The sequence below is a fragment of the Lonchura striata genome, chromosome 7, assembly GCF_046129695.1.
Source record: "Lonchura striata isolate bLonStr1 chromosome 7, bLonStr1.mat, whole genome shotgun sequence".
In the NCBI taxonomy this organism is placed as follows: domain Eukaryota; kingdom Metazoa; phylum Chordata; class Aves; order Passeriformes; family Estrildidae; genus Lonchura; species Lonchura striata.
In genome coordinates this window covers 17,727,461-17,753,955 of record NC_134609.1, presented here as the reverse complement: position 1 = coordinate 17,753,955, position 26,495 = coordinate 17,727,461, and the positions used below count along the sequence as shown (strand labels likewise).

The 26,495-nt window shown below is 36.0% G+C and overlaps 1 protein-coding gene across 1 annotated transcript in view; it reads right to left on the bottom strand.

Moving 5' to 3' along the window:
- Positions 1-26,495, bottom strand: part of DNTT (DNA nucleotidylexotransferase) — an 82,329-nt gene that overhangs the window by 12,211 nt on the left and 43,623 nt on the right. The window contains exons 8-10 of the mRNA XM_031505260.2: positions 16,978-17,080; positions 10,236-10,499; positions 8,718-8,801 (exon numbers count right to left, since the gene is read on the bottom strand). Of these exons, the coding sequence (XP_031361120.2) occupies positions 8,718-8,801; positions 10,236-10,499; positions 16,978-17,080 (451 nt within the window). The remainder of the gene's footprint in view (positions 1-8,717; positions 8,802-10,235; positions 10,500-16,977; positions 17,081-26,495) is intronic.

The following is a 26,495-nucleotide window of genomic DNA, read 5'->3' as shown; positions in this document are numbered from 1 at the left end:
GCCTGGAGAAGAGTCCAAACCCCACAAGCCTACAATTTCCTTTCAAGGTAGTTGTAGAGAACACAGTGGAAATCAATATTATAAATTTTGGATCTTTATGTTTACTGTAGCTTTAATCCAGGCATTATTGCAGATGTCTAAAGCAAACTCTGCAGCTGCAGCATGTTTAATTCATCAAGATGTTCTCAAGGCTGATTATATCATCATTATAACTTTATAATTTTAGAGCAGCATCTGCCAAAATAAGACTATAACTTCCAGTTTTTACAGAATCATAAAAAATGTCTCTTTAACTGTGCAAGTAAACTTCTGCAAACATCTTTTTCAATGAAAGGTAGTGTGGAGTAGATTTTCTCAGATGAAACCCAAAAACTGTCTTAGAGACTGAACAACTGAATACACAATTAAACACTGTGAAAATTACACAACGTTATGTAATAAAATCACCACAGCTCTTCCTGGTGATAAAGGTTTTTGAGAAGTAATGTGTGGGGCAGTGAAAGGAAAAAATACCTGCTTGAAAAACAAAGTTGTTTTTTTTCTTAGGAGACAATTTTACAAAGTTCTGGCAGTGCAGGTCACTGCCCAACCACCTGCAATCAGTCTGGCTTCCTCAGAGCAGTTTCTGTCCTCTGAGCCAAGCCACCACAGGAACACATGAACATGACTTTTTGCACCAGCATGGTCACTGTCAGGTAAGCCATGTTTCAAAATAAAAGACACAACACAGATGAAGACTGAGCCAGAGAAAAATCTGAATATTATGATGGAGGCTAGAAGCTCAAGGATGTTGCCAGACATGGCTGGATGGGCTGCCTGCTGCAAACACAGAGGTTGTCTGTGAAGCAGCTACTTGGGCAAAACATGGGCAGTAGCAGAACTTAGACACCCTGAAGCCAGCTCACCAGAGCACTGCTGCCATAAAATACCATTTACTGGGGCTGTAATCACACCTTCATTTGGCTTTACAGGTACACACTAAGGCAGGCAGGAGAAGCCCTGCCTGAAGAGTCAGTCAGGCTTTTTGTAGATAGGAATTCACTCTGCAGGCAAATGGTAAAAGACACTGCAATACTGGTGGTGACAATTGAGTGCATGTGAGTGTCACAATGTGAAAGAAATCCCAGGATAAATTTCCCCTTTCATATTTGTTATGGTTGCCCAAGAAAAAGTAAACTTTCTCTCAAAAAATCTGGGATCACAGAATCTTACTATATTCAGTGTAACTGCACAGCACTTAATGGCTTGAAAAGCTGGGTCCCACTATGAAGTTTCCAGAGCATCTTGTGAGTTTGTTATTCAGAACAGTTATATAAACCACCTCTCTTGTTATTCAACAACTAAATAACATTTCATGCCATTCAAATTCATACAAGGTTTTTAAATGCAAAATTGTCATCAATCATCAATCAGCCATCTGAATAGTGGCATATTTTTTTCCAATATTTCTCTAATAGAAAACATTAAGGGACCTATTTCCCATCTTAAATTTACATAGGACATAAAATTAATAACTGCTTTCTGCTTCAATGACTCTTCAAAATAACACTGAGCTCATGATCCTTCTCTTACAAAAAAAAAAAAATCAACCTACAATGTCAGTGCAAGAACATTCATATGCAAATAATTCAATTAATCTATTATACCCCAAGAACTCCATCTATTCTTTCACAATAATAAGCAATGCTAATTATTTACATCACTTATTTTTGCTGCCATGAACTGCATAAAGTAATAATTGGACTTGAAAGGATTTTCTGAATATTGTGAAAATATGTGGGTTTATACAAGTTATAAATCAGAATTTACAAGACAAATTCAATCCTCCAATCTCACACCTAGTTTGAGAATTTCCATTGTGGGTTGTGTATAAAATGCAGGAGAGAGACTCTGTCTACATGGTCACAATCCAATCACGAAACTGTTCCATGTGCCATCCTTAGAAATCTGCTGACATGAAACAGGAATAGAGAAAAGTACCTGCAGCAGTTTAAGTCATCCAGCCCACCTCCAGCCCACTGCTCATTCAGCTCAACTCTCCATGCTCCCTTCCATGCCCAAAGGATAGCAATTTCAGGAAATATATCACTCAGAATTTCTAGCAAGGAACAGTTGAAGTTAGTTCTTGTTTCATGCAGAGCTGGTTCTGAGTAGCTGCTGAACAGCAAACAGCACTAAGAAAAATAAATATATTCTGAATTAAAGGAAAGAGCAATAGGGAATCCCACTGCAGATGAACCTGTGTGACATACAGCAAGGGAGTTTTAAACCTGTCTTTAACTCCAAGGAATAGTTTCCAAATAGTTGTTAAAATGTGAAAACAAACAAAAATATATTTATTTTCCTATGGATTCTGAAGTATTTGGAAATTGTGATGATTTAAAATTAATTCAGATAATGAAGTTTAGTTAGGAAGCAATAGTGAAAAAGGTTGATAAAGGTTTGATAAAGGTTGATAAATCTTTTAAAAGGCCATATTCATCCACAATGTAAGTGGTAGGACTGGGTTTTGCACAGAACAATAGATCTTTCAGAAGCCTCTTCTGTAGTTAAGTTTGAGATATCCTCACAGCAAGCTGTAGTGAAAAAGATGATATATGGAATTGGCTGGCTGAGAATCACTAGAATGCAACTTCCCAGGATTTCCATAGAAAAGAGAGTTCTAAGGAAGAGTATTTCTACCTAACACATGTATAGTCATACAAAAATAATATCACATTGCCTTTTGAACAGTTCTAATCAGCAAAACACTAATTAATTTTACTTAGTTGGAATTTTCCTACTCAGTTATCCCAGGTGTTCCATAAAAATTATGTAATTATCAAAATATTGCCCTGAAAAAAAGTCACAATCCAATAGAATCTAGTTTACCAGGCACTTTAAAATAGACCTAAGCCCATTTGAGCTCCTGCCAGCTTGTATATCTTCTAGATATCCTGCCTGACAAGCTACTGGGAGCCTGAGTTCAAATAAGTAATTTTAAGTACTTCAGAGCCAGGGTGCCCAGAGCTCACTGGCTCCATGGGCCTGGAGCAGCCAGACAAGCAAATGCCTCAGAGCTTGCAGCCCCAAGAGCTGTCTGAGCTTTGGAGGTTTGGAACAGTCTGATCCATGGATTGTTTCCAAAGCCGAGATTCAGAAAGAAATTCCTTTAGCAGAAAGTGCCAATATTTGACTTACCCTCTGACTAAGAGACCAAGCAAACTTTGAATAAGCAAAATTCTCCATTATGCCTTTGTTCTCTCTTCTAGTTATAAAGAAAGACAAAACACTGGGTGATCAAAATTCTTCATTAAATTTAAGTATCTTTTTCTTTAGTGGTTAACTACTTACTTTACTGCATGTTTCCATCATGGCAACTAGGTTTTAGTGATGGGAGGTGAGAACAAGGAAAGCTAAATTACCTGCTTAAAACTACAGAGAAAATTTGGCTACAGAGTGAAACAAGCTGCAAGCTGAAAGTCAGCCTGGAAGTTGTTTGACTGCGCTCTCTGATGTCCCACGTCTGACCTGCTACGTGGTGCTTTGGCTGCCTGCAATCTTGTCATTGTACCAGCCAGAGCAAACATCCACTAACAGAGTCCAGCTTCAGACACTCTCCACAGGGCTATTCTGCATGAAAAGATATTTATTCTACCCCAGCTAAGAGCACCAGAGTTGGTAAAGCCACCAACAACCTTTGTAGTTCCTGAATCTTATTCCAGGTTGCTGATACGGAAAAGGGGCATTCATTAATACCACAAGGATGGCTCCTTTAAGAACAGAAATCCTGTAGTTTGCCAGATGCTTTAAAAATCACTTTCAAGATAATAAAGCACTAAGAGAAAGTAAATCACATATTTCTTGCATCTTCCTATAAACATATGAGAATTACTAATCTAAAAGACAGATATTCAAAAATAAAGTAGGCTTTGGAGCTGTACCTGCTTTAGTTAGATCCATTAGATCTCTCTCTATTTCACCCAGGTAAAAAGCTGTCAGGATGTTGTAAAGACTTGCCAACAATGCCCTAGTATGCACACCACTAGTCCAGATACAATGCACATTGTACCCAAAAATTTTAACTGGGGATTAAGGGATTGCCTCCTAGCCCAACACAGAGGAGTGCCAAAACAACAGTTGATGTCCTGGCTTACAGATTAAGGACCTTAATTTTTCCAAGGAAGACTCTACTGTTCAGCTGATCTGATTTATGCTTCACACAGAAAAATGGGGGTTTTTTTGGGTTTTTTGTTGTTTTGGGGTTTTTTTTTGGTTTTTTTTTTGCAAAATCATTTCTATTTTTCTTAGAGAGCATATTGTTCATTGATGAATAGGGAAAATTCTAATTTTACAATGAGAATTTTATTTGCCCGTTCATAAAAATGTCATGCCATTTGTTGCAGCAATAGTACCATAAGACATGGGGAATGTACAACTTCTCTTTCTTCCTTCTGACTGATCAGTGAACTCCACTCTGTAAGATTGGGGATCAGTAAGGTTTGACCTCTAGCTGATGTAAATCAGAGGAACTACATACTTCAGGTTGGTATATACAAATGCTAATTTCCATACCTTTAGTACACAGTTCTACAGACACAGATCTGGACATACACTCATCTTTTTATATAAAAGTGGCTGACAGATCATTGGTAACAAATTTTCAATTTTTTTGGTCACAATTTTCCTACGAAAGGAAGATCTACAGAATGCACTTCTTATCACAGAACTGAAAAAATCATCAGTTTGATAATTGCACACTGTCTTCCAAAACCAACAAATATATGAAAAAGATTCACACTAAAAAGAAAAAAAAATAAGGCTGAGGAATAATTTCACAGTGTAACTCTGTAACAAGTCCCTGGAGAAAATTTCTCTTCCTTTTGTTCCCATCTGCAAAGCTGTGTAATTGATTCCTAACTGCTGTGTTAATGCTCCGGATTCCTGGCAGAATCCCTTTGGAAATACATTAAAGCAAGCAGGACTCTCTCCTGCTGCAACCTTTTGAACGCTGGAATCTGGGATTCTGTGACATGCATCACGTTTCAAGCAGTGGACCACAGTGCCAGCAACTGTGCCAAAAGGCTGATAAATATTAATATAGAAGAATAAAGTATATGGAATTATATATTGAAATGTAGAGCAAATCAGGAAATTGTTTTCTTTTGTAATGAATAACATTCCCTTACAAGTACAGTTACGTTCCACCAAATATAAATTAAATAAGAGCAAATAATATTTGCTATAGTGTGGTTTATTAACTTCTTATAATGACTTGAAAAATTTTAAATTACAAAAGGCAAGTGTTTTTTAAGGAAAGCACTTGGTCTTCTGCAGGATCAAGGAATAGTTTGACTTCCTGATCTTCCTATATATTTTTCTGTACACATACAGACTAATAAAAGAAAGAGGCAAAAAGAATTTGGTCCAGCTCCCAGATTTTACCCCAGTCAATACCCCAGTGACTGTTAGAGTTGTGCATGGAGCAGGTGTCTGCCTGGACAGAGCCAGTGACATAAGACGCCCTCTCTTCAGCAGACCAGGAGAGAAATGTGGAAAATATGTGTTTCAGTTTTCACATATGGTGCCTAATTAACCTTAATTAAGGTTGTGTTAAGGGAACTTGAGCAGCTTGCACGAGGGATATCTGCTTTCTGATTATTTTTTTAGCTTTAAGAAAGGAAGATTTCCTCTCAAAAAGAGAAATACACTTATGAAATACAAATGTTCATGTTTCAATCCAATTGTATGAGATAGTACTGATAAAATACCCCTGTTTTTATTGTTCCTTATGAGTCAAACAATTTTAAAAGAAAAGCACAAGAATCACAATAAAGTGGATTCTCTGCTCTTCATAGTTCAATGTAAAAAATAACCAACAAACCAACACTAAACATTTTACAATTTGGGTATATGTTCCCTTGTGTAAAATTATGGATTATTTTTAATAATTATCTTAAGCTTACTATTCTGATGACCCTAAAAATGAATCAACCTTGGCAGCCACACAATTTGCTGCAAATGTCTCCTCTTCAACTATGGGCCGTCAAATTTCACAGACAGGCACCATTGTTGTGTTCTGCAATTTCTGATCTTACTGGGTGGCATTACAGAAGGTTTTTGTTCAAACTGTCATTTGTGGGAATAACCTAATACCAAATTGTAAAGTTAAAATTAATTTTAAAATATATTCGAATTTAACGCAATAGATTATAAATATACATATACTTGCCAGAGTCAACTCCCTGTTTCTTGTTAGAATAACACTACTTGGAAAAAGAGCCTGTGTTAGGCAGACTATAAATTCTGGTCTGAAATTTTTCATATTGCATATCTGCCTTAGAAGTTTCTTTCTTTGTGGAAGAAGTCAGCTAATGTAATTTAGCTATTTCTGAGACTGCAGCAGAAACAAGAACAGTATTCTGCTGTGTCAACATATTAACACAACTTCTTGTGTTTGAAATCTGCAGTGCATCTGTGCTTTACAGAAAAAAAAAAAAAAAAAAAACAAAAAAAAAACCCAAAAAAAACCCCCCACACCATAATTTGGAAGCAAACTAGCTGTATTTGCAATTAAGTGAGAAATGACAGACGTAGGTATTAGGGGGCAAGGGGGACGATGACAGATAGATGGAAAGCAAGGTCCCTGAAAGGAACAGCTGACCCAACCATGTGCCTCAATTGATATATGAAAATTTAGGACCTTGTGGTCAAGACAGTTGAAATTTTCCCTGAATTTTGGTCTGGGTGTTTTGAGTTTCCTTCAGGTTGGTTTTTGGTTTCCTGTTTTTTCTTCTTTGCCTTTGTCAAGAACTTATGATAAGGAATAAAGGAAAATTTTATGAGTTTTTGCTTCTCAGCCTTTTCTTTAAGTCCATTTCTTTAATTTTGGGCAGTACATATGAGGAATTGAGGAAAAAAAGTAAGTTGAGACTCAGACATGTAGAAGGTCTGGAGACTAAATTACAGTTACAGCTGATGATCTGGGGAACCACAACATGGGTATACACATTTCGTTGTATTTTTCAAATTTCCAAGGCAGTCAACAGGAGGAACTTAAGGCTGGACACTGCAAATGCAGGGCCCTTGAAATCAATGGATGTTTAAGACTTTAAATCTTTCTCTGACTCAGCTCTTTACTTGAAAATTTAGGATGACAAGAACATCTTTCTTCCCAGAGGATACTGTGAAGATAAACTCATCATTTATCTGTGAATCATCCTAGCTAATCCAGTTAAAAACACATGGAAACTCACTTTTTTTTTCCCCAGAGAGATTTTAATGGTATATCAGTTACAAAGCCTAAACATAATCAAGAAAAAATAATACTGATTGATGTTGTGCATGAAAGAATATTGTCTATTTTGCATCTCTGAAGGCCTCAGGGCTATGAGTAAAAGCAGCAGATATAATGATACATACTCATGCACCAAGCAGGCAAATTTTGCTGCATACAAAAAATAACACTGGCATTCCTCAAATTGTTTGGTTTTCCCTAGTGCCATTTTTTTGTTACACTCAAAAAGCTATTGAACAGAGTGCATATTAATGTGCAGATAATAATACCAACCATATTATGGTGAGAAAAAGAGTTTATATTTTGAATACTTTCAAAGTATAAAACACAGGCAGTAATACACAGACATCATCCCTGAGTTTGTGAAGAAATATCCTTTTTAGACACATGACAGCATATTTATCTATTATTGATTTTATGTTTTCTTCTGAAGCATCTAGTATTGACAAATGCCTGTGACAGGATATCTGACTAAATAATCAGGATAATTAGCCTGATAATTTCCCCAGGTTTCCATGTGAACTGAGGATGCTATAGCAGCATCTGGACCTGATGAGCACATATGGAGACAGCTGAAATGGAGTGATTGCTTAGATCACTCCAGCATCTTAGAAAGAAGCAATGAGACAATACTACATGTAAGCAGGGGTGCTGAAAGCAGTCTCCATTCTATAAGAAATACATAGGAAAGATTAATGTAAAATCATAACATAGTACTTTGGCTTTCTCTATATTGACATCAATAAGCATCTTCAGTATTGATTTTTGCTTATTATTTAAATAGCCTAATACAAATACAGACATTAAGCCAGATAAATGCAGAAATCAGTATAACTGCAGCCAAGAGTCTTTATACCAGAAGTCATACCAATTACTCCCCAGGCTGCCAAGACTGACTAAACAGAATTCCACACCGACTTCTGAATGAAGGGCTTTAAAAGCAGGATGATCCCTAATCTCTGCTCAGTGTCATACCTTGCAAAAACTTCCTCAAGCCTTCTAACTGAGCCTGTACCACTCAATATCCCCTCTTCCTTTGCAATGTCAGACCAATATGAGTTGAAAGTGTGCTGGGGATGCAGAAATGATCTCTCCTTCTGAGACAGAGGGACAGTAAAGTACATTTTTCAAATACTCACAGATGGCTTTTTCTCAGTTCTGTGAAGGCTGGCAGTTCCTATCAAACACAAACGTCTAATTCATGTTTCCTGTTACATTTCAGGAATTACTTCACAAGTGCCAAAATATAAAAAGGATTTTCAGACTTACTTGCTCAGATTTAATCAGGCCGTTCCACTGAAACTAAATCATGTGAAGGTGTTTTACCACCAAATGGATAATCAAGCTAAAATATTCTATATACTTGAATATAAAAAGTTAACTGGAAATGCACACTGGGAAATAAAAACACATTGGCTTTATTTCTGAGAATAAACAGTACCTTTCTCCTGTCATACAGTGCATGGTTATCCAGGATCATCTTCCTTTCATGTGCAGCATACCTCCGCAAATCACGTCCAAATTGCTGTCAAAGACAGAGCAAACATCAAACACATGCACAGACCAAAACTGTTATCCTTTGCACCTTCTAACACCAAACCAAATAATAAACTAAGGACTAAAAATTACCTCTATTAAAGGAATATAGTCTGATAAAATCAGTCATCTGAAGGGAAACCTTTGGATAAGGAATCCAAATATTTGCATCCGTCCATCATTGCTGTCGTTACTGTGACAGAAGCTGGGCACTACATAAGAAAGCAAACCTGTGGTGGGCTCCCACAGTCTGCAGGTGAATTAGCCCAACAGGGAGTAGGAGCTCAGTGAGGCAGAGAAAAATGAAGGCATTGCCTACTCATCCAAAGGGCCTCACACTGTGTGTTTTTAGTGTAGACTCCTATCTACAGAGTTGAGAGAAGGGCTTTTAAGTTGCCAAACACTTCCAGGATAAGAAAGGACCCCAAAGTCTGCAGAACTTAATCCAAAGTCCAAAAAAATACATTTTTGTTATCTCAAAAAAGTGACTGAAATAACTCAAGCTCAGCAGGAGAACACATCAATTTCAACATTTTGCCTGGTCTAAACCATCCTGCTTCCAATTAACCTGAGAACAGAGTGGCAAGGCACCAGTACTGCTTCCAGTACATCAAAAAAATAATTCAGAGCAGGCTCAGAAGCTCTCCATTGTACCATGTAAACACTCCCTAAAAAATGAACATCAGAAGGCAAGCATGTAAAACAGATTAAGAAATAATTCTTTCTAGAGGGAGATTAATAATTTACATTTTGAGTTTGCATTGGGTAGAATTTTTTGTTTTGAAAATAGTGTACTATTTCATATTATGCCAACTAACTAGTGTCTATTGTGAAAGTAGTTATAATTTCAAGTTTTCTTATTAAAATATAAACCAAAATATATTTTATTCTGATTAAAAACTAATGTCTAATTTTAATTTTTTCCAGTTTTTTACAATTTCAAGGAGTTAATTAAAATGGAACTGAAACAAAACATTTGATCTAATCCAAAAAGAAAGATGTCAAATTGTTTTCAATTTCCTATAAAACAAATTAATTTCCAATTCAGAATATCTCTTTCTCAAATGTTTAATTTCCTGTAAAATTATGTGACACTTTCCAAATCATATCTCAACTCGGTAACCATTTAAATTTTTTGTTAACAGTATCATGATGTAAAAAGACAACACAACTGACCAAAACCCTAACTCTTCAGTTCATAAACCTAAACACTAAGACACAAGGAAAATAGAACTTAACTCATCCATAAATGTTAGTGATGAATTCATCAGCTCCAACCCATGATCAGGGGTGGATGACAGCATGAAACGTGATGAGTGAATATCAGGAATATTTTTTTTTAATCCATGAACTCTGAATAGTCCTGCAACAACAAAAATGTGTTTGCAGTGCTAAGAGAACTTGTACTGTAGTGGTTACTTACCCTGGAGCCTGTCCAACCTAACAGAGCATATGAATATTGCTCAAAGGGGGTTATGACCAGATCCACACGGATTGCCTTCCAGTCTTTGACTTCTGCCATTTCCAATTTTTTTGATGTGTTGCAAGTGCTGTTGTCTACTCTTGGCTGATATAATTTTAAAATTGCAAAACACTTCTGAAAATGATCCATGGCATCAACTTTTCTGCTTGGCAGCTGCTCCTTTACAAATGTTGATTCGATGATATCACAATAAAGGAGTAAGCCCTAAAGAGAAGATATGGTTCACATTGAATTGCTGAACTGGTTTTACTGTCATTCCAGAGTTTCTAGATAGTTGTCCTAAAAATTCACGTGAAATGTAATTTCAGTAAACAAGGAACTGTGCCAGGGTAAATTTGGGATAACAAGAGACATGAAACAGCATCAGACTTTGGAAAATATTTGAGGGAAATCTGCACTGGTAGATATCTGACAGTAGTGAGGTCCTGCCCTGTACTAAAGAGATAGAATTTGCAATTCTTCCCCTCTCTCCTTTTGTCCTAACCCTTTTTCTAGTTAATGTCAACAGAAATTTCTCAGTAAGGATTGATGTGTTCCCTTGTGGCAGACATCTAGAAAAAGATGATTAGTCCAGTGCACAGTCTTGCTGATGGATTCCAAAGTGGAAGATGCCATTTGGACTGTATCTGATGCATGAGATTTCCTTGTGACAAGGTCTGGAGTTTCCAGAGAGATGGAAGATCCCTGCCCATGTCTTTTCCTCAGAGGGAATGCCCATTTCTTTAGGTCCTTGGGTCACTTTTTCTGCTTTGAAAGCACACAAATGTTTACACATCCTCCTTCCTCTGGACTAGGGCCTTTTTTAAATTGCAATGTTGAACTGAGCGTGTCTAGAAGTGGTTTTATTTGATGGCTGCCAGTTGTTTGACAATGGTGTGTTTAGGAAAGCTATTCTCCTATTTAGTAGCCCAGCTAAAACCATTCCTCTTGCTTCCCCCTCCCCCACCCCAACTGAAAACCCAAACGACAAAGATCACGGGCTGAGATAAGAACAATTTCCTGGAAACAGCAATGAGGTAAGACAACAAACAGTAACTGGCAGCACTATTAATAACAAAAGGTATAAGACAAAAATAGACAAAAATAATTTACATGTAAAATACCAGACCATTTCAAACACCACACTTTCTCCCATTGAAAGGAAAATCCTTCTTCTAGGAAGAGAGAAAGTCCCTTTCCCTCATCCCTGGCAATGACAGAAAGTGGTATTGAATATTAGGGTCTGGCCACGCCCCTTCCCTCTGATCTGGGCCAAAATCAGGATGTAGGGTCTCCAGATAAGTCTCTTAATGTCCCAGGTAACAATTAACTAATTTTCAGTATTAAAAATGAGATTTTTATTATTTCTTTTATTTAATGTAGATGTGGTAACTTTACATGACAATATCTTAAATGACTTAGAGAATACTTTACAGTAATAAAGTTACTTTTATCACTAAGAGATAAAATTCTGCCCCCCCCCCAAAAAAAGCATATCAAAATCGCTTAACAAGATACAATTTCCATGAATAGACACTGATATGTATTATTACATTTTTAGCCTCCAGCTTTTTGTTGATGATAGCTCCAAATTAACAATCTCATTATTTTACTGGAAATCAGTTACAGGCTTTTCATGAGTCAATGAGCCAGCTTTTTTAATGATAACCATTTTATTTGAATTGGCATTCTTTCACTTGTTTGGAATTTTTCCTGATTATGAAGATTTATTATAAACTGATATGAGAAAAATCCTTATGTAGTTTCTTGTCTTGGATGACTAGTTGCCAAGTCTGCTGATCTGAAAATGCTTAAATTTAGCAGGTGCTCTGTAACAGCTATCTTTAAAACAGCAATTTTTTTCTTAATTTTACCCCAGTGTCACAAGGCACTGATGCTTGCTCTTTCCAAATATAGACTCAAAACAGCTGTTAAGTGTTAATGCATAACTCTCTATTTTTCTGCTTATTTTGATGAAACTATCCTCCTTTCAAGTTAATTTTTTTGCTTGTAATGCTAATAAAAATAATTTTAATATCATTAATCATTGACCATTAATTGATGAATTCATGCTTTGATTAAGCACCAATATTCTTCCCATTTTCTATAAAAATCTGTTAGCTACTTAGCAGCACTTGCTTATCTTTTTCTTCATTTTTCTTTTTGCTCTTGGAGATTTGGGGCACTACAGAGTATATACCAGAAGCCAGAGTTTCACCATTAAATAGGAGCCAAAGCCTAGGTCATATGCATTAGGATAGTGTTTCCAATTCACCTAGTATAATTAGACAGTGGACATCACCATCACCCCTCAAAGTAAAGGTGAAATGGCACTTAGGTACACTTGGAAAAAGCATTGCCTGAAGAGGCAGTCAGCTATGAAGATTGTGTGAAGTTCTGGCCACTGCTAGCTACAGAGCTGCATCCTTCTCATTACTCTGAGTCAGGGAATCTGCAGCTCTTTGCACATTTCAGATTGATCTGTACACCATAAAGTGCTGTAGGTCTCGTTTACACAATCATGTTATAAAGTGTGGTAATTTTAATTTCTCAAATTTACAACACCATCAAAACTAAATATATATTTTTAGGACAGTTATGTTAAGACCCTCAACAATTTTCCATTTTTAGAATGACTGCACACTTTTGCTTAAATATGCTGAGTGCTGGCACATCAATAGCATTGATATTGGAGTAAATCCAAGTTCAAACTGAGGAAAAGTATGACTTTTCAAAAAAATATTAAATCAATCACTGAAAAATCAATCAAATATGGTATCCAGCATTCTCAGTCATTTTTAATTAAATGGAATCCTATTCTATATTTAGTGTTACATGCTGTCATTATTCATCGTTTTTGCTAGCTGGATTAATTCTGCTAAAGCTAAATAGGATCATTTTATATAATCTGAAAATGTAATCCATTATGTTCTTCTGAAATGCATATGTTGCTGCTATAGATCTCCTTCTGAGATAGTTTAATAAAGTGAAACTGGAATTCTTTTTTTTTTTTCAGTGAAATTCCTATATCTAATCCAAAATAGGATATAGCATGTTAATTTGGAAAAATTTCATCATGGATGAGACAGATGGAATTATATAAAGTGGAAGAGCTAAAGGAACACTTTTTAAAAGTCAGGCCTTTAAAGAAGTCACTAGAAAATGGCATCAAAGGTTTGATCAGCAATGCAAAATTTGGCAGCTGCTGCATAATCATGCAGCTGCCTTGGTCCCTTTTTCATCTTGAAGTTCCCTGTGTGTTGGAATGATCTGTTTCTGAGCATGTCTGGAGCAGCCTGGCTTTGACAGCAATGGACAGATCAGCACTGGAATCCATGAATGAAGGTGTTTGCCTCTCTAATGCCATGAGCGTTTGCACTGCTGAGCAAGATAAAGAGACAGACAGACAGACAGGGAGTTACATGTGCCTACTCACCCACACACAGCTATACAATGCACCCCAGAAAGATCACACGTCTTAAGAAATGCCAGATCTTCACTTAGAACACAGCAGGAAATGGAGCACTTCTGCTTACTTTATACAATAACCTCACAAGCAGGATAATCAGAGTCAGCCCTGTATTCTCACTAAAGAAATTTAGGCCAAGATCTCTCATGTTCAGGGCTCTAACCACCTTGCAATAGTCTATTTCAGGTAAGAATTTCATCGTCTTAGTCAGATGTAACCAAAAAAATCCATAATGAATTGCAAAGAAAGCTGAGACAATGTTCCCAAAGGAGCTCTGCATCCTTATGCACTCTTTCATCTGAAACAAAAGGTGCTTTCCTCTGGCTTCTTAATAATTTCAGTGTCTTGTTTTAGAAACAGGTTTTGTTGCTGGCAAAATCCAGCTGTCACTTAATAATGAATGTGCAGCTTTGCTGTGAACCCTGTTTCCAAAAATCAGTTTCCAGCAAAAGAAGAAATATTACTTGCTTCTCACCATCCTCTTTAATGGAACACCAAGCCTTCCCCTTCCTGATCACCTCATCAATGGTGAACACTAGAGTTTAAACCAGACCAGTAATGTATTAAAATAGGTAAGCACAGGCAGGCATCTCCATCACTTATTTTCCTAAAGCCAAAAGAAAAATGCAACATTATATATACATGAATATAAAAGGAAAAACTGAAGAGTGCAGGAGTGCCTGTAGTAACAGTATCTCTTCCATTGTCGAAAGTATGCATATAACAGGAACAGTGCTAAATATAGCTATACAGGTTTTCAGCAAAAAATGAAAGCATTTTTTCACAGTATGTGAATGAAGCTACATCGACACAGATGGCTCAGCCTGTTTGCCCACAGACTTTCAAGCTCTAACACACAGAAGTAATTTCTTGTTTTCTTTATGAGTTTTTTTTTTTGAACCATTAAGACCATAACCTGTGTACTGCATCACAGCTTTTCCATTTTGCCACTCTACTTTGAAGACTTTGTGTTCTCTGTTCCTCAGCCCGTTTATCCCTGGTGATGCTGCATCAAAGAGCATGATGGTGCTGATTTAGCCACTTCATTTTCAGCAGCTTTCACTGGAAGGATCTTGTAATGTTAAACTTTTGAGATAAGAAAAAGACCTTTTAAACTATTTAAAGCTGTGGTCCATAATTTAGAAGTTAAACATTGTGGAATCTTTCACTCAGAGCTGCCAAAAGGAAGCCAACATCATGACCTGCGTGATGTACATCAATTAATTTGCGCTTAGAAGGAGCAGCACAAAAGTGGCAAGCTGTGACTACTGCAGACTACTGCAAAAAGTAAAAAAGTGCTTTAATTGGAGTTTTTTCAGTCCTCCCCTCTCCCTTATAAATCAAAGACAATAAAAAGGTAAGAGGTTTACAGAGCTTCTCTTTCTTTTTTGCATTTTAATTTTGCTGGCAGCTTGTTTTTCAGTAGGGCCACTAAAATGCCACAGAAGAGAGGTATTGTAACTAGTGGCATAAACCATGAAAAACCTGGAGGACAAACAGAACACAGGAAATAGCTGTCCATACCTTTAAATTATACCCAGATTCTTTGGGTTTGGTTTCTATGGCTGTTTTGCTTCTGACATGTTCTACATACTAGAACTTCTAGAGGAATCCTAATCTTTTCATCAAACTCTCGGCCACCCTTGACTTCCATACTCTGCCTGCACTCCCTTCTGCCAAAAAGCTCCCTTAACAAGAAAATCGGTAAGAACAATTAAATTTCAATTTATTTTCTTTCAATTCCTTTTAATGAAAGCAGCTCAAAGTGAACTGAAAAACTTTAGCACTTGTTAGACTTCTCGGATCACAGCTGCTTTTCTCAGTAATGTAAGTTGAAAAGAAGGAATGAAAGGCTGCACTCAGAACAGGCTCTAGCCTTGGTCTGTTGTCACTTTTCCCTTCTGCTCTATTATAACAAACATGATTTTGGGAGGACCTGTACCTGATTTCCTAGAGATTCAAGTGTGTGTAAGATAAAAGATCCATTCTAAGAAGAAAGGCAACTTTTCTCACAGTAAAGGGAATATAACAACTGCAAAAGGACATATACATTAATAATAAAATTATTGATAAAAATAGAGTATTTCCTCAGCACTCATTAATTGCCATGGCTTCATTGCTATTGAGTAGTCTAAATAGTACCTGCTATCAATCTACTCCAACATATGCAGCTTCCACAGAGGAATGTGAAGGAATCCAGCTAATGTTGCATTTTACCAGGAAAATAACAAGTTTGAGGCCCCTCCATCAAAGCCAGCTGAAAGATTTTGACCAGCTTGAAACAGATAACTTCATACAGTCACGTAAGCTTTTGTGCAGTTGGATGTTTTGAATCTTTCATGTGTTAACCCATTATACATTAATTGAAGTACATGGCTCAAGAATCAATTCTCTGCAGCCTGTCTGCATTGAAAGCTGACTTGACTTAGCAGTGAGGCACTTGATGATTCACCTCAGGCTGCTGGCTTTTACTTTTGAAATGTACTCAATTTCTTTGAACAGTGTTGGTAGTAAATGTTGGAAAACATCTCACCTGGCTAGAAAGTAGAAGAAAAACAAAAGTTTATTTTTCCCAACATATTATATTTTTCTGACCCAAGAATATTTTAACTACCTGTTATAACTGAGACACTTCCAAATTTAAAGCTGCTGGAAACTGAAGAGCTGAATAGAAAATTTTAAAAAAGGGGAAAAAAACCAACAAACAAAAATCCATCCCTTAGATGAGCAATTCCTCTAAGAAATGACACAATTATCTAGCATATTGGGTTGGAAGAGACCTTGAAGATCACAGACAACATGGAAAACTGTGACAATTTTTCTGTATTTCTATGCTTAAAGCTGGATCTCCCTGGAGCAGCTTCCCTTGGGAAAAACTTACTCCCACCTCAAGGAGAAATTAAACAAATAGACAGTTTTTTTAAAGTAGAAGAACAATTTCCTCTGGTACTCAAAGCTCTGACACTAGCTTGATTTCTCACCCCTGACTAGTTGCATATTCTTAGGGTAAGATATTACAGAATGTGTGTGCACTTCTGATATAACCTTCAACTTTAGTCTTCAGAGCTAGAGGATGCACTTAGATCATGGTTAGTAATCAAATAGAGCAATATCCTGCTCCAAAATATTGCAGTCAGCTCTAAAAAGGAGTATGACATTCTTTAAGCAGTATATAGGCTTAATTCAGTGGATTTAGAACTTGTCTCTTTTGGCCAAGTGCTTTTTAGTTCATACCTGCTTTTTCCATAAGTTAATAACTTTATGCAGAAGTTCATCATCTTCTCTTGGTCCTGGATTGGTGATCAAAAAATCTATGTCATGTCCAATATTCTTACCCCTAGAAAGAATAAATAACAAGGACATTTAAAGAGTTAAGTTCCTGTTGTATTTTGCTCTGTTTTCAAAGACAGTATTTTTGCTGCATTATAAAAAAAAATGCAGAATAAAATAATAGCAATGTTGCTTAAAACATAACCAAAATGGAATCTCTGATTACTATTATTGGGTTTATTAGTGTTCTTTATAAAATAATAATGACAAGTTTTTGATCTATTCCTCTGTTTTTCAACTAGATACTACAGATCCATTTGAAGATGTTAAATCTTTCTTTCTTCCCTTAAGTCCCAGAAAGGAAGATTTTAGTTATCTTTGGATTAAAAAAAAAAAAAGCATAATAAAAATACAGTGTTAAATATTATGAATCCAGTGCAGTAACAGGAGATAAACTTGCCAGTCAAACTACCACAGATTTAAATATTCTTCTTTGCTTTTGATGCACATTTTAATGTACAAAACTGTAATTATGGACATTTTTATTGTTTAACAGCAGATATAAATCCTTTGACTATTTTGCATTTCTTTTAAATATGACAATGCTTTTTACAGGGATGGAGATTGATTTTTTTTCTGAGGACAGCTCATCCTTAATGTGACTAAAGCTTGTTCATTACATGCACTAAGGATTTCATAATTAAATCAGTGTGCACAAAATTTAATTGCAAATGTTCTTAATGAAAAATTATGTCATAACCTCTTGTTTTTCTCTGTTTAAATCTAAGCATTCAGCTTGCCTTTCATCTACTTTCCAAAGGTGTTGAACTGAAATCTGATTAAGACTTAGCTATCATTGGAAAAAAAGTAAAAGCATGTTATTGAATGTTTCCCTTCAGAATTATAAAATGTTTGAGAACACACGAGAATTTATCTCACAATACAATTCATCTGAGCATTGCAGAATCAATACAAGTTTTAATTTTGGACTCGTTAGTACAACAGGAGATGAACACACGTTTACTGAGTGCAATCTCTCCAGCCTAAGGAGAAATGAGAAGAGGAGAGGAGAGATTTCTGCAATGAGAATTATTCTCCTTTAGGGAATTGGTGGAGAAAGCACCCAAAATCTGGAGTAGTGACTGTTATGTGCAGCACATCTCCAGATGTTTCTCATGTGTTTATGGGGAAAGTCTGCTCTTGCTGGTGTTCACAAGGGTATGTGATGTTATGGCTCGGGAGGGTTTCAGTCAACACTGTGTCAAGAATTCAGAGAACTTGTGAACTGCTATTCAAGCAATGAAAATAAAACAGTGAAACCCAAAGACATCTTTTTTTTTTTTTTTCATTAAATAATTTATTCTCTTAAAATAATGCCTAAAACTGAACCTGGTTTCTTAAACTTGGAAAATTGTAGGAAAAGAACTGATAGGCAGACTTGTCAAGTGCCATTTGTGTGACAGGAAGTCATCTAACTGATGGATAGTTGAACAGCATTAGCACAAAATTGTAAGGAGATTAAAGTCTGGGCTTTGCATTTGACAAGCAGTCATACTCACTATAATGCAACTATTGTGCTGTGTCTGCAGCAAAGTCGAAATTGCTTAAACAGGTAGAAATTATTTTAAAGAGGTTTCAAACAAAGCATCAGTCTAGGCTTAGAAACTGAACAGCAATTCAAACTCAAGAAGTTAGAAAATATTTAGTATTCCATGTAACACTGAGTTATTTTGTAGGATGCCATTCATTATCTCTAAAATTACAATAATAATGCAAAGCTCTTACATAGCATTTTTTACTAACATGTCTCAAAATATTTTTTCAAAAGGAAGGAATTTACTATTCCTATCTTAGAGATGCAGAGTGGCATAAGAATATTTGCTTTAAATTACTTTTTCAAGAAATCAAAGGAAGAAATTGGAAGCCAATGGAATTGGGAGCTGATTCCCAATGCTTCCTCAACATCTACATATTTTAAGTCAACAACCATCTACAAAATCCTGCATCAATCAAGCCACAAAATCACAGGAAATCCAAGGTGCTTCATTGGCCCTCTATTTCCCAAGACAGAGACCATTTATTGAAATACTCTCTGGGGCTTTTTTTTTTTTTTTTTTTTTTTTTTTTTTTTTTTTTTTTGTGAAATTAGAGAGCTTAATTCTCATATTAGTTATAACACAATATTAGTTATTATCAGAGTTACATTTCAGATCCTTTTTGACTAATTCACAATGGATAAATTTCTGACTGAAATTCTTAAGCTGTTACTGGTACCTTTAGTCTAATTGCTGCTAGCACTCTTTACCAAACAGTGCATTTCAGCCTAGAAAAATGTATTATTTTACTTAAAATAAAAAACAATATAATAAATTAAAAAGAAGTATAATACATGTGACTCACAGCTTGTAAATCATGCAAAAAGGTGCAGTAAGGAATACATGGATTCAGATCATCATTCTAGTGAAGGTGGCCAATAATTTCAGCAGAGTAGGGTTTTTCACATATACGCATGTATTTGTGTGTGTATGCATAGAAACATACAATCATGGGTACTCATAAAATTACATAAAGGGCCAAGTTATTTGTCATCCACTGGTTGCTAAACACAAAATACATAGCCAGAGCTTGGTACAGGGAGCAGGGTTTTAAGAATTTTCCTCACTAGAAAGGCATCCCAGGCAATATGCTACATTGCACTGCCTCTACAAATATCTAAAAATCTTCCATTTAATATCTCAAGGTGGCATAAATCCACTTGAGCTTGTGTTTTTAGCACACTAATTCATGATGGGAGATGCAGGGATTTGATTCTGGCACACCCCATCACAAAGACTTTCTATAAAGTGTGAGTACTTATTTTAAAATCAAAAGAGCTTCAATGACATTTTAGTAAAAATAACATACAACCCCATGACATGTATAGAACTTGTCTATTTTCTAGACCTCTTATGTGATGACAGATATAACCTGTCTAGTTTCTCCATTCTACGTGGGCATAAGCAGGACCTGGGAAATTACTTGCTTATACCTGGAATTGCTGAAGCTCTGGTGCACCAGAAGCATAGATGTATCCCAGGAGCAAAGTAATCACAAACAGAGCTGGGGAGTTCAGCTTTCTGAAGCTTTGAACAGGAAAATATTCAAGTTTTGCATTGCCTATTCAGATCCACTTACATCTTTTTCTTCTCTTCAAATTTAAACCTAAATCTTCACTGTGCTGGAGCTATAAGAAAACCAGCACCTTAAAGAATAGAAATTGCAGTTTACTTTTTGTTCTAATAATTTATTCAAGCCCGAAGATAATAAAAGACAGCGCACTATTAATTAACTGTGTTCAATTCCTGGCTGACTAAGCTTGTATAAAGCTGGTAAATGTTTCTTAGCAGCCAATTAACTACCTTTAAGGTTGTTGGAATTATCTTTCTTGCTGTTATTAGATTCCAAGCCATCAAATATAACTATCATTATGAATAAAACTTAAAGATATGAATGCATAGCAAAGGATAATCATATTGTCTTAATATACAATGGCAGCACCTGCATGATTAGACATTTGATAGTTGCATGTGTGCAGAATATTTTGAGATGCTGGAATAGTACATAATGGCGAAACCACATCAGTGACAATTCTGATCAAATTATTTTAGCTGAAGAAAGATGGACTGACATTTCCCTTCTACTCACAAACCTTCACTGTTGGATGAGAAAAATGACTTCTGACTTTAAAATCCTAAACACTATACTAGATTTGTCTTTTGTTATTTAGACTATCTGGTAATGGGTTCCTGTGACATTTTGCTTAACAGACCATATTTTCTTGGTTTCAGAGATTCACACTTCATTCAGAGTAAGACTATAATAGTCTTTGCAAATCCTTCTCAATCTCTTATTTCACTTCTGTGTGAAAACAGTTCTCCAATTAAGCTATTTACCTCAGGTCTGTCCTTGTCAGCTAAATAACAAACAATTTGCCTGACTCTGAAATAAAAATGGAAAGACAACGAGGAATTTTGGACCAGGAATCCAATTTAGTACCATACCTTCCAGAGCAGTCTAAAATACCATTTCTTCACAGCTGCCACATTGATCCTCAAGACCATCTTTGGAAGGGCACTTCAACTCTCTCTTTGTGAAAGATGTCACTTAATACTCAGAAGAAAAAGATTTTCACTAGCTGCTCTGAAAAGTCATCAGAGATTACTGTGTCCCTGCAGTCTCAGAATCTGGACTAGAGACAAGCTGGACAACTGGTATTTCTATATCTCAAAAAACACAGATGGAAATTTTCCAAATTTTTTTTTTAGTTTATTGTTGTCTGGGGGATTTTTGGTTTGGTTTCAGGAGTTTTTTGTGTTGTAACAGTCACAGCAAAAACTATCTATTTCTTAACCAGAGAAAATTCTTGTTGGCGTGATAGAATTAAGAAGTAATTCCCATGTGTGTTAAAACCTTCAGTGTTTACACAAGCATTCTGAACTTTACACATGAGAACACTGCCACAGATAATCAGAAACATGAATTGTTTGCACCAAGTCAGGCATATGTATAGACTGGTAGACTGGCAAGTAACAGGTGCTTATTTTCAATATCTGATCAACTAAAGAAGAAGAAGATAAATACTAAAGAAACATAAATTTTGTAGGGTTCCCAAAATTTGGCAAATTAATTGCATATAATTAATTGCATGATAAATCTTCAAATCATACACTCATTTAATGGCAAAAAGATGGCACAATGAAGTGGGTACAAATAATGGTGAACATAAACAGATTTGGCATAGGCATTTCAAACTTCTTTCTATGTGACTAAACTTTTTATTCTTGTCCAAACTGTGGAAAAATAATAATTGTGGAGGAAGACATGAACTCTCAAATACTGGGTGTTGGCTAATGTTCCAAGCTAACCTGTTTGATGAAACTGGGTCATATTTTCTAAAACAGGATATTTATGATAATACTCAGATGCTAATCAATATTTTAGTCATCATATTTGCAGCCTATACAATGAAAAATGAAAACCCCATAACTCCGAAATGTGGTATGGAGAGTGATTGCTATCAGGAAAAACAAGTGAAAAAAAGTCCATCAGGAATTTCTATCAGGAATATAGTCAATATTCATGATCAAACTGGAAAGTTTTTTTTATTTATCTCCTTCCTGGGCATTTTATTGTGTAATTGTATATATAGTTGCATATACAATAAACTATACAATATTGTATATTGTATAGTTTATTGTATAGCTGTGTTTTACTGTATAGTTGTGTTTTGATAGAGAAAGCTATGAAAATCAATAATCTCACACCAGTACTACATGGAGTGGGCCTTAGCATGTGGAGAGTCTGCACAGAATATCAGAGGATTTAACTCTCCCTTCCTTCCAGAGAGCTCACACTAAAAGCAATCCAGCTGAAATTCATTTGTATAGCAAGTTGCATCCAAGCTAAGATGCTGGAAACTGATATTAAAAAAAAAAATTACAAGCCTTTTACTTGTTGAAAGAAATACAGGAATTCATTATATGTTAAATTAAGCATCATTTTCTCAGCATTCTTCTTTTGGAAAATGGAGGGAGGACAGCTTCTAGTCAGACACCCCCCCCCCCCCCCCAAGTGATTTGAAAATATGTGAGGACATTTGAAGATTTTCTAGACTACAGATGAGTAATAAGGATAAAATTCTAATAAGAACAAATGTAATTGCTGAAGTGATGATTGTGTGGCAATGGAAAAGGAATTAAATGTTGCAGAAGGTTACACAGAGCTGAAGAAATGAAAATACTGTGACATAGTACAATGATCTTTTGTTTGAACAGTGAAGAAAGCACTTAAATAAGTAGCAGAATCACTAATTTTAGAAACAGCAAACAAATAAGTACCATTAAATGCATGTTCCTGAGGGGGAACCCTAGTAGCCTTAGTGTGCATGCCCAGTAAAACATGTAATTACAGCTCTAATGGAACATGTACACAAATGTACACATATGTGCAGACATTTCTTTCTGTCTGTTCTGACATCCATGCCATATGTTTCCTCTAGGGACGAATCCTCTGTGCTGGGTCTCATTTAACTCCCAGTGTAACAGCAGCACAGAATTATTGTTTGACATCAGTTGAATCTGACCAAATAGAAGTAGCACAGGAATTCTGTCTAATAACTGCAGTCCTGATTAAGTTGCTTCTACAATCTATCTCCAACCAACATGTGCCTTTCAGGAAAAGGAACAGACATTTATATTCCAAATCCCAGGTAGTCTGCATGCCTGTGGATTTGCTTATTAAGCAGTCTTTGCTGAGACGTTGAAGAGGCGACAGACAATTTCTAACAGTCAGACATTAAAATAATTCAGAGTTACTGTCAGTCAAACTATGAAGAACTACATATTTTCTTTGTATAAACCCCATATAAAGAGAAAAAGCATTCTTTAAACTTGAAGTACTGGAGTGTGACAGTGCTACAGCTATTACACAGAATGTGAAATCCTGGATATTTGACAGAAGAAGAAGTTTACCAATTGCAAAATAGTTACAGAATAATTCTTAGCTCTGATACCACAGATTTTCAAAATCTTGTTTCATAGTGTCCCATCTTCAGATATAAATTACTAGAGTTTTAATAAAATAGAAAAGCAGTGGTCTACAAAGTAGACCAATAAGTACAATCCCCTGAATATTTTGGCTAAAGAGAATTTACTGAATTCAGAATTTAATCACCGGTTTATTATTCCAGTACATTTTCTCCCCTGACCTTTTTTCAAATCTGAAATCTGGACCTAGTGTAAATGGTTCTATTGACTCAGAAGGACATTAAACTTTGCTACTAACACAGTGCACTGACAAGAAATTAGCAGAGTCAGATCTGTGCAAGGTTTTCTGAAACACTGATTTCATGCAAAAGGAGTTTGTTAAATGGAAGAAATTATGTTTGCAACATGGTTGTTTCATTTGCAACAGGAAGTGGCTAATAGTTAAAAAAAGTTAGAAAGTTATTTGATTTGTGGAAGAACTATTGTCTTCCAAATTACAAGAAAATGGTGCAACATTTATTTTATTTTCTCCAAAACTCTCAATTACATATTCAGACAAAGAGAGGGTCTGACAAATTCTGACTGTAGAGAGTATTAACAGCCTAAGTAGCAGCATAATACTGCACCAGCCCATTGCTTGCATAAATGACCAGCTAAGCTCTATACACCACATGTAAGCTATTCTTCAAATCACTTCCAGCTTTATCTCAGGAGTTTCCCTTAATATTCAGCTCAGCTCCACATTTCCAAAACAACATTTAGATTCAACAGTGTCAATGCCATGGTGGTTCACATACGTATAGACTAGGTAGCAAGAAAATAAATGCTCACTGAAGTGCAAAAGCAGCTCAACCAAAGTTAACAATCCAAAAACAGACACATAGAAAGCAGAGACAGCAGAATACAAAATGTAAGTGTTGGCAAGCCTGACTCGCATTGTGCAGTGCCCAGTGTCAGCTGAGGGAGAGGTGAAGAGGGAACATTCAGCCAGAATAAACCAGGGGCTCTCAAACATGCCCAACTCCAGCACCAGCTTCATTTGTTCTCTCAGTGCTGCATCTCCACCTTAAACATGACAAAGACGTAAAATCAATGAGGATGCCTAAGATGCCATTTTATAATTCATCAAATTAGACAGAAGGCTCAGCTATACTATTTATCACATGAAGCCATACTATGTTTCCCTAAATTTGGAGTTTTAAGTGTCACAGTTCACTCTGATTCCAGAATTAAAACTCAGGAAAGCCTTCCACTGCAGGGCAGGGTAGTAAACAGGAAGAAAAAGCTGTAGAAATTGTCAGGTTACTTTACACTAAAACTAATGACAAGCACTAAACAATTTTGATCATAGTTACTAAATAACCAAGATTCCTCCCCATCTTAACACTGCAAGTATCTATACCCTGATTTCAGTGAATGCCAACAGTCAGAACCTGCTTTTCAGAAATGAAGTAGCATGCCTGAAGGAATAAGGAAAACAGTAAACCAAGATCTGATCAGCGCTCTGTAGAAGACAGATATGGGATGGACTTCTTCAGATAATTTCTGCTGTCCTGATTGTTATTAGAATTAGAGCCTAATTGCCTTAGAAGGCAGTTTGTCACTAGTGGTTCCCAGTCATTGTCAAAATTAATTTTCTTCTTTCTAATGCTACATAGGTAGTAAAGCACAAAAAAAAATCACCCGTGGAGATGAAAAGTGCCAGTATGGGAAGACACTTGTGCTAAGATTTTATAGCTGGACTCTGAGTTCAAGGCCCAGCCTTTCAGTCACCCTACTGCACTTGGTTTGCATCAGCTGATAACAATTTTGGGTTAAATATTCCCAGAAATCTAAATCCAAACTGAGAGTTTTTATTCTATATCAAAGAAAATTCTGGAGTTTCTGCCTCTTGAGGGTTAATTGTTCCCTGATTGTACATTACAGCATTCTTCTGTGGTTTAGCTAATATTTGTAAGATGGTTTAATAGTATGCTGAATAATGTCTAAAATAGCAATAATCTAATTAAATCAACTGAAATAAATTCTGCCACTAGCAAAGACAATTAAAATTAAAACTGATATAATGATATATTTAACTGAAAAGATACCATACAGTTATGAGAACTACCCTGATTCATTTTGAGGGAATTTGTGGGTAAAAAAAAATTGCTGTCATAGCTTTGTCTGCAGAATTACTTTTCCCACTAATTTAAGAATAGAATTTAGATAATACTGTCTCTGAAATAAAAATATAATGAAAACTGAGAACTGTTCCCCTGGGCAGCTATAAATCAGGCTTCTACAAAGGTTTGAATTGCCAAAGGTAGCATACAGCATCTTCTTCACCCAGCCAAGTAATTCGACATAAACCCAGTTGAAATATGTAAGTATTTGGCAAAGATTCACAGGTATCTTCTCTGGAAAAAGTGCTTGAGGGTGAACACTTCATTAAAATGGTATTTTTCTTACCCAATGTAACAGTAATTCTAATTCACTGGAGGCAGAACCCATTTTCCATGGCTGTGGAACTTATTTATTTTATTTTTGAAGTTAATCCAACTCTGCAATGAAGCAGCATTGGGAAAAATCCTTTCCCTTTAGGATTAGAAACCTTACTAGACAGCATAGGGGAATACAGTTTACTAGAGGATACACAAAACAAGAATTTTGGTTTCTCATTTATTCAGCGGGATATTGCTGGTATTGTGCATCAGTAGCTTCTGTTCAAGAAATCTTTTAGGAAAAGACTTAACAATTCAGAGAAGTAATTACTTAAAAGATCTTCTTGTATCAAGTCAGGAGAAAGGAGCATTACCTGCTGCAGCAGAAAGGACCACATCACTGGTTATTTCTACAAGTTTTGTTCTGAGGGTAAAAATCACTGAAGTGAATGGAACCCGTGAAAAACCTGTGCAACAGCACTTAAACTTACTTGAAATGTAATTTCACCCTCAGTGACTACATTGCTTCAAAAAA